General features: G+C 49.6%; 1 protein-coding gene across 3 annotated transcripts in view; it reads left to right on the forward strand.

Annotated features, from left to right (window-relative positions):
• OTOF (otoferlin) overlaps window positions 1-16669 on the forward strand; it is a 71996-nt gene that overhangs the window by 27852 nt on the left and 27475 nt on the right. For all 3 annotated transcript variants that reach the window (XM_031552646.1, XM_003204581.4, XM_010708059.3), the window contains exons 6-10: window positions 12743-12816; window positions 14419-14545; window positions 14814-14868; window positions 15629-15760; window positions 16110-16172. In XM_031552646.1, coding sequence (XP_031408506.1) covers window positions 12743-12816; window positions 14419-14545; window positions 14814-14868; window positions 15629-15760; window positions 16110-16172 — 451 coding nt within the window. The remainder of the gene's footprint in view (window positions 1-12742; window positions 12817-14418; window positions 14546-14813; window positions 14869-15628; window positions 15761-16109; window positions 16173-16669) is intronic.

Here is a 16669-nt window from a genome sequence, read left to right on the forward strand (position 1 = left end):
TCTGGACAGGCACCCGGAACTTGAGCATCAGCAGTCAAACCCCCAGTGCATTGCATGATGTTATGATGTGGAATACCGATAATGAAAAATCATGAAACCATGACAATAACCCTATTAAACAACTGCTTTTCAACAAGCATTTACATCTCTAGCACTGCTGAAACCATACGTCCCCCACTCTGAGCTTCTGCAGTAGTGTGCTTCAATAGTGTTTGCTTTCTTCTTGTGTTTAGCACTTTATTACGGCCATATAAGGGCAACATTTTCTTTTTCCCACGGCGAGAGATTGAGGGAAGTTATCCCCAGCTGCTCACATCATTCCTAGGCACTTAATTAACTGTGTGAATTGGGCTGAAACCTGAGAGTTTTCAAGCAAATGAAAAGTGCAGACTCATTTCCCAGTTTGGTGGACCATGATGCTGCCAAAGAGGAGATGATGTTGAAGGGATTGAAGGGTTTTCCTGCAGCAGAAGCCTGCAGGGTGTGGGATGAGTTGTGCTTAAAGGCTCTGGAAAGAGGCTGTAGAGTCCAGCTAAGATGTCCAGCTCAGCTGGAGGTGGGAGACAGCTCCTATTGCCCTACAGATGCTACCAGGGCACATTTCAGAGAGGTTTGCTGAGCACCCCTGCAGGATGCACAGGGGCACGTGGTGGCTGCAGGATGCTGAGTAGGTGCAGGACTCTCTGAGGCTGGTTTGCATGTCCTCGCCAGTGGAGAGCAGACACCTCCAAAAAAGCAAGGCATGCTCTTTCCACTGTCCCAAACAAGACAGAATGTGGATAATTGTACTAAAACTCAAAGATGGCCCAGGGTTCAACCCACTGCTTTGGTCCCTGGGAGCTCCCCTGTGCCTTCTGGATGGAGACCTGCCCTGCATCAAAGCACTTTGCTCTGCCTTGCTGCTTTGCACTCATCCTCACCCATCCCAGGTGCTGTTGGCCATTGATGCCAGCACCAATATGAACAGTAAGCAGAGAAAGGGCTGATGTTTTCCATGTCACCACTGTCAACTGTCACAGGATGGAAGAGGACGAGATGTATTATCACAGCGAGGATGAACTTCTGGGAGAGGGGGACACCCTCAGCCAGGGGTCCCTCAACACAAGGTAGGGTGCTGATGGCAGTGGCGTTTGCAGTGCTGTGCTGCTCCTGTCCCTGCAGATGTTCCACAAGCATCACAGCTGGATTCCCACCTCTCAGCTGCAGGAAAACTGGTGGGGAATCGTGATGGGGCAGTTGTAGAAGCATCCTTGGAAAGGATGCTCAGCTGCTAGGAGGAGCACTGGGATCTTGGTGTGGGATGAGCTCCCTGGGATGTGCATGAAACTGTGATTTCTCTTTGCGGTGGTTTTTCTTGCTATGCAGTGCTGATTTGCTCCACACCTTGTCCCAGAAGGTTTGAGAAGAGATGCAGCAAAGAGAAGTTCGGGTAAACCCAAGCAACAAGCTCATGCCATAGGCCAGACCCAAAGGGAAGACTGAAATTTCCCATCCAGAACCTCTGTTTGGATGAGGCAGAGTTGGATGCCAGATAGTTTGCCTCCAAAGGCAGGAGTGTGTCCCTGCAGTATTCATTTTGCCGTGTAGAGAAGCATGGCAGTTTTTCACACCCAGAAAGCAGGAAGAAATCTTGGCAGCTCTGTAACTGTGTCTTCACAGGCTGCTTCCATCATCTGTGTCCTCCTAGGGGGGACTTCAAATCCAACTGAAGGCATTGGGAAAATCTCCCCGGATTTCTACAGGCTGTCAGCATCATCTGCATCACAAAGCTCCCTCTTCCCTCGGCTCATTAGCAACATCATTTTATTATCCAGCTAAATCCCTTTGCTGAGGGGAAGCAGAGGTGGGGAAAAAAGTGGGCCTTGATATGCAAAGAGCGGCAGCCACAACCAGGAGCATGAAGATGGCCAAACTTCTGTCTTTACTTAGCAGTTTGGTGCAAGAGCTCAAAGCTGTGTGCAGGCAGATGGGAATGGATGACCAGGTTAATAGGATCACTGTCATCTCCTGTCACTGAGTGGCTTAGATGGTCCTTAGGTCCAGGGGCTGCTCGTGGGGGGGAGATGGTGGGGATGATGGGGATGTTGAGGGTGATGGGGATGATGAGGATGATGGGGGTGCTATGGCATTGAGCAGTTTCCCAACAGAGAACAAGGGTTGTGTTATATCCCTTCACCACCCTGCCCTTCACACAAAGCCCACAGGGATGGCCATTTGCTCCTCATAAAGCCCAGCATGGTTCCTGGTAAGAAAGTGCAGCTGCAAAACTATTTTGCTCTTTTTCCTCCACAACAGGGAAAATACCAATGAGCCTGGAGCACCTCCTGTGCTCCCTGCTGATGGCTCAGGCAGAGACAAATAGCACAGAGCCGACATCAGGCTGCAGTCAATAATGTGCAAAAAGCAGGCTGGAAGCCTGTTTTGTGTTCAGCAGCAGCAGCCTCGGGGCTGAATGCCATCACCTCCAGCAGGAGCTCCCCAAAAACCCATAGTGGACTGCTCAAGGAGGCTACAAAAGACCTCACCCTTTGTGGTCTCCTTTTATGACCCATCATACAGGAGCTGGTGCCTGCTATTTCATGCTGAATAACAGCAGATGGCTGTTACTTTGGGCACATGTTCTTACAGCACAGCCTCTGTGCTTCTTCATGGCTTAACCCCTGCGGGCTGATGGATCCCTCGGGAGCCTGGGATCACCTTCTGATTGCACACAGTAGTAGCTGCACACAGCCCGAGTTAGGGACTGCAGCACTGCAGGAGCTGCTCTTATGATTCCATCCATGAGAACAGGAAACCATGTGTATTTATTAAAAGCAAGCCATTATTCTCTTATTTCCACGATATTTGAAGGTTAGGTTAGAGAAAATTAGAGAGAAGGAGATTGTAGGTTTGTGCATGAGGTGAATGTCTCTGCACCAGGTCACAGAGCACCTCCCTACCATCCCTATTAAGCTGGAATCCAACAGCAGACCTCTGCTGACCACTTCTGGCAGCTCACTGGGTCTCATGTGGGCTCTGTGTTTTGCACAGAGCTTCTGGGCAGCCGAGCAAGATGGAGATGAGACAAGAAGGCAGCTGTTGTAAGCAAGGATGAGGGAAGCCAAAAAACCCCTCCAAAAAGCGAGATGGTCTCATACATTAAGGTACACTGAAGCAACACGGATTGGGAAGAAGCAGACAACCTCAGCATTAGGGAGCAATCCAGTCCCTGTGACTCTCAGCAGGAGCAGCCAAGAACAACACTTGAGACAAGAAGGCATTTTCCTTTTTTCTTTAATGTACAAGAGTTTGCCCTTTGTGCTTTTGCTGGGGAGGCAGTCGGTGTGCTTTGGGATAGCTGAAACTTAGCTTGGTGCCCACTGCCTCCATGCAGTCAGCACTGGGGCACAGCACCAACCCAACAAAGCCCTTTCCAGCCTGAGCCACTTTTCTTTTAGAGCAATTTTCACCCCAGGCAGAAGGGAGGAAAGAGGTCAGGATGGATGGGACTGGCTCACTTCCACTCTAATTGGGAGCCCATCCAGATCAACAGGTTTGACCAGCAGAAGGAGGTTCAACTCAGTGCTTGTGGATCCACAGGCATGCATGGAGTGGTTTGCAGTGTTGCTGTGTTCCAAGGTTATTCCTGCACCTCACGTGTTTTAAACTCTAGTACAGTGGAAGCTCTCTAACTTCTCATCACAGTCTTTTTTCCTCTCTCTCTGTAATTTCCCCAGCCTTGGAGATGATGCAGAAGAAGAGCAGCATACTAGGTAAATACCCTGAGCAGACCTGTTCAGACCGTGGCCCTGAAGCTCTGCTGAGATGCTCTCAGAGCCTTGCTCTTCCTTAAATCCAAGCTTAAATGTCAAAACTTTGAGACTCAGATAAGTAAAATCTAGATCTATGCATTTCACCAGGGCTCACAGGTCAGAGCCTGCTCACTGTGCAGCTCATTGTGAGCTGCAGGGACTGCTGGACTGCCCAGATTTCAGTGAGATGGGGCTGTGCACATCACAGCTGCTGACCACCTTGAAACTGAGCTCCCAGGAAGCATCACCTGATAGCTGTTGACCTTGAAATATTCATGGGCAGGGCACAGCTCTGCAGCAGAAAGCAATCTGGTCCCAGTGAATTATTGATCTTGCCTTTTCTTGTGCGTGCCCAATGGTCCTAGGCCATGCCTGACTGCATTCAGCCTCCTGCAAATTATCCCTTTGGGTCACTTGCTCTAAAGCTGGGGTCATTGCCAAGCACTGGCATTGAACTTGGTGACGAAACCACCTGTGATGGATGGCAGTGAGAGGCAGGACTCCCTGCTTCAGGCTTGGGCACCAGCCTGCGCTGGTCGGTGGTACAAAGCTCTTCGTTTGACTTTCCAGAGCTGCTGTGAATAAAGAGAGGTGGAAGTTAGGGCTGTTAGGGAAAGCTGGTATAACCAGGCAAGTTTGGGAAGGTCCTTCTCATCTTGGGTAAAACCAAGGGAAATGATCTCCCATCAGCCCCAGATTATCAGTCCCTGCCATGTTTCCCCCTACCATTTTGCAATCCTCCCAATAAACCATGAAATTGCTAGGAAGAGTACATTCCTGACAAATTGAAAATTAGTGTCCAAGCAAAGAACTTGGTGCTGCTGTGAGTCCCAGGGCAGAGCCTCCATGGCAGCTGTTAGCACCTGCAATTTAGGTTGGCTCCAATTTGATCCAGTGCAGATCTCTCAGATCCAGCAGGAGCAGTGGATGTTGTCTGCTGCCCGGTAGCCCTGTGGCTCCTGTGCCCTGTGCCAGAAGTGCAGACCCTGTCACCACATGGATTTTTCTTGAGTGAATGGAGAATCCTAGGCTGAGAATATCCAGCAAAAGTCACCAACTATCAGCTATCTTAGAGTACATTCTGGCAGGGAACTGTGATTTGGCAACACTGGCATCCCCATACAAAGGGGATGTCACCATGAACTTTATTGATCAGCTAAGTGTTTGACTTGCTGAGGGTGGCCTACTTCAAGAAGCCTGACATTGTGGTTGTATTTCTCTCTTTCTCTTCTGTGCCTCACTCAGGATTAAGTTTAACGATGGATACAAATCAGTAGCAAGGTACCAACATGTCATGGCTGGTGGCATCCTGACTTTTTACTGTGGGGGTTGCTCTTATCCCGTCCCATTCTAGTCATAGATTCACCAAATCCCAGAGTGGTTTGGATTGGAAGGGACCTTAATGCCCATCCAGTTCCAACCCCTGCCATGAGAAGGGATACCTCCTATCAGATGAGGTTGCTCAAATCCACATCCCACCTGGCCAGTCATCCCATGTCTCAGGCATAAAAACATCCCGGATTTGGGACACAAGCTAAACTGTATTAAACCCCAAATCTTTGTCCCACTGGACAGCTCAAGAGAGGACGTGCAGGTTTCACCATGAAGAGCTGCCTCAGGCTCAAGAGAGCAGAATAAGGGGAGAGGACCTGGCTAAAGAAGTTTCAGGGCCTTTCTGTGGGACCCAACCATGCCAGCAAACCTCTCCCATGTTGCATGGCAGAGGGAGGCAGATCCTGCCTCTACAGACAAATCCCATGTAACATGATGAGGATCACCCCTGTCTGTAGGGCTAATGTACTCCCAAAGGCATAGAATATGATAAATTTAGCCGGTATGGATGGGTCCATGATGATGATCCTAACCACAGCTAGGGCAAGGGAGGCCTGAGGCAAAGCATCCCCAGGGCAATTTGGCTGAATGCTGGCTGGCGGGGAAGAGTTTGCAGCCTGGCCAGGGACAGGGGTGTGGGAAGGGCCATGAGACCCAGGACAAGGTCAGTCCTTGGAGGAGATGCATTCTGCTGTTCATTGCTGTTGCTCAGCAGATTGGGAGAGGTGGAGAAGATGCAGAAGGAGAACATTGTCATGCTGCTGGCAGGCAGGGCCAGGGTGATTACAGAGAGCTGTGGGATATTGCCTCCTCACTATCTTGCCACACAGTGCTGAGCAAGGCCAGAGTGGTGAACACCGCATTAAACGAACCTTCTCAGCAACACCTCTGGAGGATCCTGTCATGGTGGGGTTGAAGCCAGTGTTTCCTTCCCCTGTCCCAGTAGGCTCCCATGGGCTGTGGGAGGGCATGTCCATTCGGGTGGGTTTGGTTCTTCCTCGTGTTCATCCTCCTGGTTGTGTCTCTTCCAAACAGCGAAGACCCTGAAGATGCCAGGTACTGGGGATGTATCCCTCCTTCGCTCAGGCTCTCTGGGCATGCTGTGTGCTTGCACGAGACATGCATGTTAGCATACCAATCCCTGCATGTTGTCTGGACACAAGGAAAGGACCTAACTGCTTCCTGCCCTCTTCTTGGGAACAGAGATTTCTTGTATTCACTCCATCCCATCCTCTCCTCTCTGAAGGGCAGATAGATTGTATTCTCACCCATGCCCTGCAAGAACATATTTTCTTCTACTCAGGGGACTTCCAAAGGAGATACAGTTTAGTAGCTTGTTGTGGTAATGGTAATGGGATGACAGTTGGACTAGATGATCTTGTAGGTCCTTTCCAACTTTGTGATTCTATCATTCTATGATTCTATGACAATATTTATCTGCTTGCATAGCTATCAACCCACTCACTCACCCATCTACTCATCCATCTATCCATATCCAACCTTCCCTCCATTCATCCCAATACAATTTGAGGTATCACCTCATCTTAATGTTATTTTTTCCATCTGTCTATCTATTCATTGATCCCCCTATATCATTGTGTTTCTTTCCATTTGTCCATTACTGCAATTATCTCCATCCATCCCTCTGTCCATCCACTCCTGTATAGGTCTACAGTCTGTCCATTCATTCCAGTGCTACTCCATCCCTCCATTCACACATCCATCCATCTCTCCATCCACCCATTCATTCATGCACCCACCCACCTTCCCATCCATCCACTCTCCTTCCCTCCTTCCATCCGTCCACCCATTCTGTCTATCCAGTCCTGGTGCAGTGAGATCTCGCTCTGGCATGCTGGTGAACTGGGTTTGGTTGGTTGCTTGATGCATGATGCCGATGGAGGTTTTGAGGGGAGAAGGTTGTTGTGAATCTTTGTCACTGCAGCAGGATGAATCCCACTGAAGGAATTGATCTTTCTGATTGCAGAGCTAAGGCTAAGGGGAAAGAGAAAAGACACCTCACCTTGCCATTCAGGTACCTGATTCCCCCATCCCTGCCTGGGGCCACTTTTAACAATATTATTGCTTTCCACTGAAAACAGCTCCAGGGCAGGACCTCAAGTTCATTTGTGCTCACCAGAGTGCTTAAGATCAATTTGCATGAAGACACAAAGTAAGAATTCCCTGCTGGTGTCACTAATGGGAAATTTGGATCCTTTTCCAGTACAAAAACGTTAAATTGTGGCTGTTTGCAGTCAGAGAAACATCCTTCTGCAGTGAGGGGTGAAGTGGAAGGGGCAGGGGGTGAGGGATGGGACAGAAAGAGAATAATCTAGCGTTGGCTGTTCCATCGGGGCCCTTGAAAAATAATATCTATACCTCTCATGTATTGCAATGCTGGGTACTTCCATACCCCCTGCCACTTCCCAGAACAACACAGCTCACACCCAGGGATGCTGCTCTCCAACTGGGCATGGCTGATCAGGCCCTGCAGCATCCTGGGGTGGAGGCACCTCCATAGGAATTTGGAAGGGTTTTAGCCACAGCTGGACAGGATCCTGCACAGGTGAAGTGTTTGGGAACACATCCACATCAGTGACCCATGGGAAGAAGCAGGGCACGATTTAAACCCCTACCCCAGGCAGGGGCACGAGGGCAGATGATCCACCTGAATCACTGGCATCAGTGCTTGCTTGTTGCTATGCCAAGCACAGCTGGCAACAGAGGCATTTCTGCAATGTGCTCCCACAGCAGGTGTTGGTGCAGGTGGAGGGCAGCACTGACAGCCCCAGGAGCAGCTCCTGGATGGATTTCCTTGGCTGTTTCCCAGCCCAAGCTCCAAGCTGATCCTTGCCCACCTGGGTTGAGCTAAATGGTTCTACTCTTCCCAGACCTAACCTAGAACTGGGTCCTGGCCTCCCTCTGTGCAGGTCTCCTAGACATCACCTATCAAAAAACCCACTTCACACACCTTTTTTTTAATATAATTTTTTATATGTGTTTTTGCAGCACAAGCAACCAGAGGGTCATGCTCCATAGACACCCTCCCCATCTCTGCCCCCAGCACAGACAAAACCATAGGGAGAAATGAAGCAACAAACTGTAATTAAAACCCAGCCCTCCTAATTACCTTCGACAGCTGGTTAATTGCTTTCTCCTCCCACTTTGCTGATGCCTTAAAGGGGAGATTAGGCAGAGTAGAAAGAATGACTAAGGAGGGGAACAGGGAGGTAGGGCCAGGGCCGTGCTACAGCCTGGGGTTGGGGGTAGTTGAGAGAGCTTCTAGGGCTCTGCAGGGGAAAAGTGTCTCCTTTTCCTTTTGTGGTCTGATGAAGTTCTTGATATGCACTGACGTTTGCCTTTTGTTCCTCCGATGCATGGCCCTGGCTCCAGCAAAGGCAAAGAAAAGACAAAGGAGCACAAGTAGGTTGGCTTTCCATGCTCCTCCTCTTTTGCTTCCAGCTCTTCTGGCTTACTTTTTGTTTCTCACACGTATGGCATGCTCTCCCTTTCTCTGGAGTTGAGAGTGCCAGGTCCAGAGGAGCTCTGGGTTTCTGAGATATTTGGGGCAAGGGGATGGTTTGGGTGCAGGCTATCAACACAGGACTGAGGAAACAAGACTTAGCATCACATTTACAACTCCAATGCCCACAAGCCAGCCTGCCACATCACCCATATAGGTACTTCTTCAGCTCCTGCTTGCTTTTACCCCAGCTCCTCGCGCTGTGCCCACATCGGGCTGTGTTGGAGCATTCTGCAGAGTAGTGTCCTGCAGCTCTCAGGTGTAACAGATCTGCTGAAACTTAAGCTCCAGTCTCCTGAGAGTGCAGGCTGATATCTGCTGCCCAGAGGCAATCCCTGCCCCAGCACAGGGTGTTCCTAACCAGCGTGCTCTCTTCTGGCTCCTATTTATTGCACTGCTGCTTAAAGTCAAGTTTACAGCAGCATCTTGCTTCTTGCTGTGTTGGTTGCGCATGGACAGACAGACACTCTTTGTTGAGAGTGGAGGCAGAACCCACCTGACGGACATCATTCCTGAAGGGAAATGAATTGTAAAGACCCTGCCTGCTTTCCCTGCTCTCAACTCCCCAGTAAAAAGCAAGGATTAAAGTGTCCTGTTCAGCCATGAATAATTAACCAGCAACCTGCAACTAGATCTTTAACTAGGAGCTGGCCTGGAGAGAGGCTGCTTCCAGCTCCCTGCACATGCCTTCAAATCTGCTTGTCCCTGTGTGCTCCCCTCCTGTAAAGCCACACGAGGCAACCCAAAAGGGACAAAGCCATGCTCTTCTGTCAGCTGCAACTGGTGGATGTGCATTTTGTCATTAATGGGAGGCAATCTGTTTGCTCAGACACAGAAAATCTAAGGGAAGAGTGCGGTGGGTGGGTGTTCTGGTGTTTAATAGAGGGTCAAGCCTTCTTGGAAGCCTGGCCTGACTTGGGAACAGTGTAGTCCTTCATCCCCAGCCTTACATGAGTCCTGCTACCAGCAGTGAGCTAGCAGCTTGCACTGCTTTGGAAGGGAGCAGGCAGGTGAGCTGGCATTCTTTAGCAAACCAGGCTGAAGCTGGGCTGTGGCAGAGAGGGTTGGTCTGGGTGACACTATGCTGCCTGTGTTGGCATCTCAGGTTCACTGCTTCTCATGCAATATTCACGAGGGAACGGTGTCAGCTCGCTGCCAGCTCCCCATCCACACTGTAGAGTAGCTGTGGCTGTTTCTCTCCTCATTTTAGCCTGGTGGGAGGAACACAGGGTTGGCACAGCCTTTCTTCAGCACTGCCAAGACCCTGTCGTGCCTGGAGAGGAGGCTTGGTGGGGCCCTCCATCCGTGCTTGGTCCCAACCTGCATAGGGATGGCTGCACCACCATAGATGTGCTGCTGGTGGCTCTCCTGTCACCACTGAGCCCTTCTTCTGGAGGAAGCAAGGTCCTGGACAGCTGACAGGTGAAGGTAGTACCCTGTGGTATGGGGATAAGGAAGGGGGTAGCTATGGGATGTGTCGTTGCTCACCTGGCTTGGAGAAGGTGACAGATGGGACTTGGGAAGGGGATGGAGCTGATGGGATGGATTATCGGGGCATCTGCCTGCAAAGCATCTAGAATGGCTTTCTCTTGGCCGTTTGTTTGCTTTTTCCCATCTCCTTGGCACTGCCAAAATTCGCAGCCATTTTCATCCACTTCTTCATTTTTCTTTTCCCTGTGTGGCCTCCAAACTGCCACTGCCTAGATATCCCTGGGCCCTGCTTCTCAGGGACAATGCCAGGAAGGGCAGTGATGGGGGAAGGATGCAGGTGGGACTGAGATGAGCAGCAGGGAGATGTGATTGGGGTGTGGGAACAGGGGACACCACCTGAAGCTTTCTCCTCTGAGGGACCTTGTGCTGTCTGAGCTCTCCTCACTGTTCCAGCCGGAGCCAAGTCTCGTCTTGTGAATGAGCTGGAGGCTGTCAGGATGTAGATTTCCCATCTCTGGGGAATCTGATGCAGTTAAGTTGCTTTTGGGGATAGGTGAGAGGCTGTTGTGGCTTATCTCCTCAGCACATTCACTATGGCTCAGCTGGCAGTGAGGGGTCACTGACTGCAGTGCACATCCCTGCAGAAGGAGCTGGGCTGGGCTGGTCCTGCTGGGATGGAATCAATTCGTCAAGGTTGGAAAAGATCTCCAAGATCAAGTCTTCATCAACCCAACCTACCAAGTCCCAAGACTAGAAGGAGGCATCCCTGCCTATAGCAGGGGGGTTGGAGCTGGATGATCTTAAGGGTCCCTTCCAACTTAAACCATTCTTTGATCACTAAACTATGTCTCACAATGTCCCCTCCACATGTTTTCTTCTACATGGCCCCAAACCACTCTCATCATTCCCACATCAGACGCTGTGCTATCCATGACCCAATACACCCTTGGTATCTTTGCAATGAGCTTGCTGTTTTGGGTCCTGGTGAGGCATACACAATGCTGGAGTCTTCCCAGCAGGTTCCTACTGGACCCATTACCAACTGCAGAAGTGCTTTGTTTTACTGTCCAAGGAAGTTGCAAGGCCCTGGCATAGGCAGCCCAGAGGGCTGTGAGCACCCCATCCCTGGCACTACCCAAGGCCATGGATGGAGCTCTGCACTGGTGGGAGGTGTCCCTATGGCAGAGGTCGGGGCTGGGCTGGATGTAAGGTCCTTTCCAGTACAGTTATTCCAGGGTTACAATCCTACTCTTCGTCCTGCCTATTGAGAAACTGCCCCTCTCCATGGATCCCATGAACGAATCACAGTTACAAGAGGCCTGAGTCCTGAGCATTGCTTTAAGTCCAGCTAAACCTCAGCTGTAAATAGTTCATTTATCTTATGCTTGCCTTCTGCCCTGTTTGCATACCACCTCCCCCCCTCACCTTGGTGAATATATTATTCTCCTATTCCCCTTAATTTTCTTCTTGTTTGCTCTGCCTCTGTCAGCAGCCTGCAAGCATCCAGCTGTTATTTATACGCATCAGATGGGCTCCGATGCCAGGACTTTTTCCCCCCAAAAGATACAACTTTGTCTTTTGGCCTCAGGAAGGTGAATAACCGCTGAGATGGGGAGATCTCCAAATTCTGGTGCTATTTCCCAGCATGTGGGGAGCACAGCTGGATCCTGCTTGGGAGTGAGGTCCTTCCTGCTTCCAATCTGAACACATGCATCAAACCTGCCATATTTTTGCAAACATCAACACTTTCAGCACATGGGAATTTTCCAACAACAACAAAAAAATCCCCATCATCTTTATCACCTTTTGCTTTTGGGACAGTCCCCCAGGGCATTTCCTTCAAGTACTTCTCTGGCCCTTTGCTCTTTAATTTAGAAGGGAGTTATTGCGTGGTTTGACTTCTGCTTGGTTTCAGTTTTACAGATAATGTGTTGTTGTTTTTCTCCTACCAGCACTCTCAGCTGAATCTTGAAGCTAAAAATCATCCTGGTTACATCCAGTGCTGATAGCTTTCACCGAACCTCCTGCCTCTTTGCAACAGCAGCATGGACTTTCATCCAAATACCAATGAACCGTCTCCCAAAAATATCTGCAATGTTGTTACTGCCAGTAGCTATCGCTGTTAGATGTGTATTAGGGAGCAATCCACTCTGCAGTGCAGAAATGGAATCATTTACTGAGCACTGGTTTTTATGGGCAGTTGGTATCACCCTGCAATACTGTGCTGTATGCAGGTTAGGGCATTCCTCTGCAATCTGGTGCTCTAACAGCAAACCAGAAGCTAGGTGCTGAGTTCATCTATGTTGTCCTGATCCATGAGGCTGTGGTGTAACAAACACCAAGTAAATTTTTTGGTAGAAAGATGGCTTTAGGGAAGTGCTCTAAGGAGCAACCTCACTATGGGGAGTAGCAGGAGTGAGTAGAGAGAGGAGGCATGGGGCAGGTGGAAGAGTTTGCTGGCTGCTAATGCTGTGCTCCAACCATGTTTTATCCAGCTCAGGGATCAATACTGAGGAAATACAAGGCCTCTGCTGTTGTCTCTGTTGGTCTTTCAGCTGATATTTCCTTTCTTGCTTCCAGCTGTGAAGGGCTCCTCTTGTCCCCACACCCAGCAACAGCACTGAAATCACAGGATTCAATATTTGGTCTTTTTTTCCTCTTACAGAGCTGGGAAAGGAGTTTTTTCAGCCATGAAGCTTGGCAAGACACGTCCCACAAAAGATGACCATCGGAAGCAAGGTGGGTGCTGGGAGAAGGCTGTTCATTCATAGAATCATAGAATGGCTTGGGTTGAAAAGGACCACAATGATCATGTAGTTTCAATCCCCCTGCTATGTGCAGGTCACCAACCAGCAGACCAGGCTGCCCAGAGTCACATCCAGCCTGGCCTTGAATGCCTCCAGGGATGGGGCATCCATAACCTCCTTGGGCAACCTGTTCCAATAGATTCCAATCCTTCCTCCAGTGCTGCTTTTCCACTACCTCCCAGGAAATAATCAGAGAGACCCTATGAGGGGCTCGTGTTGGGCACAGCCAGCCCACAACCCAGGGATTGGAGAGAGAGTGTTTGGTGCACAAGAGAAGAGCTGGAGAGAAGGTCTCCATGGGGGAAGTGGGAGGAGGAACTGATGGAGAGAGTCTCCCACCACATGCAACTCTGGCAGAAGCCCTGCAGGTCCAGCAGGCAGCCTCCAGCTTATTTTTAGTGGTTATTTGCAAACATGACAACACAAAGCATGATTTCTCCCTCAGCGCATGCACAGCGTGGAAGGGCTGAGCTGCTGTGGGGTTGTCCACCCCACACTGAAATTGGACGCCTTTCTGGAAATGCACAGAGCGTCAGCGATTGGAAATTCATTGCTGTTTCCATTCAGAACAAAGTATTGGGTTTCGATGGCAAAGAATCAGGAGAATGCCTTTTTGTGGCAAAGGATGAAATGTCATTTTAGATGTGTTTCCAGGCGACTTCCATGCACCCACTGGCAGCTGATATTCACACAACAGTAGCTTCTTCCCCAGCTATCCACGTGTTTCTTGCATGCTTTGCTTGAGGGCTCTGCTCACCTCACAGCATCTCTTTGGGGATTGGACAGGATGATCTCCAGATGCCCCTTCCAGTCCCTGTGCTCCCATGATTTCGTCTCTCAGACCCTTGCTCTTGCCACCTGGTGAGGGGACAGGGTTATACGGCAACCAGCACTGAATCTCATCCCATTTGACCAAATGCTTCAGTGCTCACTGAGCTTCCCAATGGCCAAGCATAGGCGTGTAGTCTCAGAACAAGTTGTGTGATAACAGAAATCCTTCCCAGAGTGCCCAGGACGTGAAGCCAGCGTTCTTCCTGTGCCATTGTCTGCTTTCCTTATGCTGCCCCACACAAGGGTGCTGGTCCTGCTCGCATCCAACAGACAGAACAAATCATCAAAACCCAAGCAAGAAGGGTGCTCTTCTGGCCAGCTATTTTCCACCTTGGGAAATAACCCATTTCTCCTGTTCTCTCATACCCCTCTACCCCAGAGCTAGATGGTTTGTTGTGTTTGCAATTGCAGCTAGAGCCCAAATGCTGTTTCACCCTTTGACGTCTGGGTTGTTTCTCATTTTTCAGTTTTCCAAAGCTTCACAAAACCACACGTTGCCTGGGCGGAATAACATGTCACATGAAGCACACCTATTTTTAATCCCTTTCAAACCAGGCTGTCTGTGAGCTTACCTGGTGACCATTGTTCTTTGTATTATCGGGTGAGGTTGATAGGACGTATTGGTTACCTTTCCCTGCACCTTTAATTATTCACCGAGTGGAAACAATGAGAAACATTCCTTTGTCTCTGTGTGTTTATGCAGATGAACCCGCTGTTCTGGAGGCGGAAGACCTGGACCGAAAAGTCATGAGACTTGGAGGGGGGCTGGACCCAGACACCATCTCCTTGGCCTCTGTCACAGCTGTCACCACCAATGTCTCAAACAAGAGGTGAGGGTTGTGTAAGCCAGGAGGTGAGGGCACCTTTGCATCCCACGTCCAAGAGATGAGATATACTGAAAATCCCGTTCTCCTGTGCAAGCAGTGTTTTTGGGAAATATCCAACCTGCCACAAAGAGCACTAATGTTCAGCGATGGCTTGCAGCCTCTGGTGTTAAATTCTTTAGACTCAAAGAGAGGAGGGGCTGCCATTGCTCTGTCATGGTTTGCAGTGAGTTGACCTATTGTTTGACTGAGGGTTTCTTCTGCCTCTCCAAAGGTCCAAACCTGACATCAAAATGGAGCCAAGTGCTGGGAGGCCGATGGATTACCAGGTGGGTGACAACGCTGTGTCTCCAACCACAGCTCACAGAGGGGAGGACGTTTTGCAGGTGTTATGGTCAGCAGCATTGTTACTTGAAGAGCTGAACCTCCCCAGTCCAACATGCATCCCCATCTGCCCAGGAGACAGCTCTGGGAGGAAGGACTGGAGCCACTTGAGCACCTCTGGGTTTGCTGGTGCCAACGTGATCCATAAATTGGTTTCTCTTCTCATTTTCACCAAGCTGTGCTGATTCAGCAGCATTTTGGCTTTCTGCAACAGCAACATGTCCGTGGGGATTTCTTAGAACGATGCAAACAAAGATTTTTGTGATAGATTTATTGCAGAACATTTGCAGCATCCACTTTGCAGCCCCAAATGAAATCAAACAGGAGAAGCAGTGACAGAAGAGAGTGGAAGAGGTTTAATTATGTGTGTAATGAACTTAAAGAGAAGAGTGAGACACACAGGGAGCAAGTGTGCTGGGTTCAGGAGTGATGTAACCAGAACATAAAGAGGAAGGTAAAGATGCCAAGCAAATTTCAACTGCAAGAACATAAGGACCAATTAGTTGCCCACTGTGAACAAGAGGATTACATGGGTGGTTTTAATGGGGGAAGGTGAATCTCTCATTTGTGATTAAAGTACTTACCTGAATGACATCCAGAGGGGCTCAAGGTGTTTCTAAACACTGTGATGCCCAGTATGCGAGCAGTGAAAATGTGCTGTGTTGGTTTGGCTGCTGCACTCTTGGACATGGGATCTCTCTACAGGTCAGCATCACTGTCATTGAGGCCCGGCAGCTAGTTGGGCTCAACATGGACCCCGTGGTCTGCGTGGAGGTTGGGGAGGAGAAGAAGTACACATCCATGAAGGAATCGACTAACTGCCCTTACTACAATGAGGTTGGTCTGTTCTCCAGCAATGGTCATCGCTCCCACTCCTCTGGTGCTACACTGCTATTAGTTAAATGGGATTTCTTGTTACCTAGGTTTATTCTTCATCAGGGGAGGGTCAGGTGGAGGTTAGAGAAAGAGGGCAGTGGGCTTGACCCTAAGCTGAAGGAGCTCAGGGATCACTGCAACACCGCTCCCAGACATAGATTTTAGGTTTGGGTGGTGCTGTGAGGAGCTAGGGGTGTAATCAGTGCTCCTTGGGAGTCTCTTCCAGTATTGGATAGTCTATGGTTCTGTAACAGTTTTTAACCCAAAAGGAGCTGCTCTCCTGCCTTCACACCTGTTCTTTCCCTTTCAGTACTTTGTCTTCGATTTCCATGTGCCCCCAGATGTCATGTTCGATAAGATCATCAAGCTGTCCGTAAGTGAGCATGCTGGCATTGCCCTTTTCTCTGAGCTTTGGAAGAGTCCATTTTGCTCATGCACTGTGAAGGGATTTGAGGTCCCTGACGTGAGCAGAGGTGTCTGGCCCTACAAGTCCCACCACTTTTGCAGAACTCTGGTCCCCCTCTATCACTGCCCTCATTGCTAGGGCCAATCCAGCTGTGCTTGCCGTCCCCTCCAGAGCTGATGACTGGTGTGTCAGAACCTCAGCCTGTCTTGCTATGTGTTTTGGCTTTTGTGGAAGCAAGACCTCCCAAAGAATGAAACTGGGCAGAGCTATTGCTGAAATTCAGAGCTACAGTTTTTAAGACCAAAACAGCCCTTCCAGAGTCATGGAGGGCAGTGAGCAAGGAGATTTGGAGAGTCACCAACCAAACCACACTAATTAGGAGCCTGTACATCTATCCCATGAACAGACTGGCTTTGCAATTTCTCTCAGAGATGGAATTAGAGCATAGATTTCAATCATCCTAA

The sequence above is a fragment of the Meleagris gallopavo genome, chromosome 2, assembly GCF_000146605.3.
Source record: "Meleagris gallopavo isolate NT-WF06-2002-E0010 breed Aviagen turkey brand Nicholas breeding stock chromosome 2, Turkey_5.1, whole genome shotgun sequence".
NCBI classification, from domain to species: Eukaryota; Metazoa; Chordata; class Aves; order Galliformes; family Phasianidae; genus Meleagris; species Meleagris gallopavo.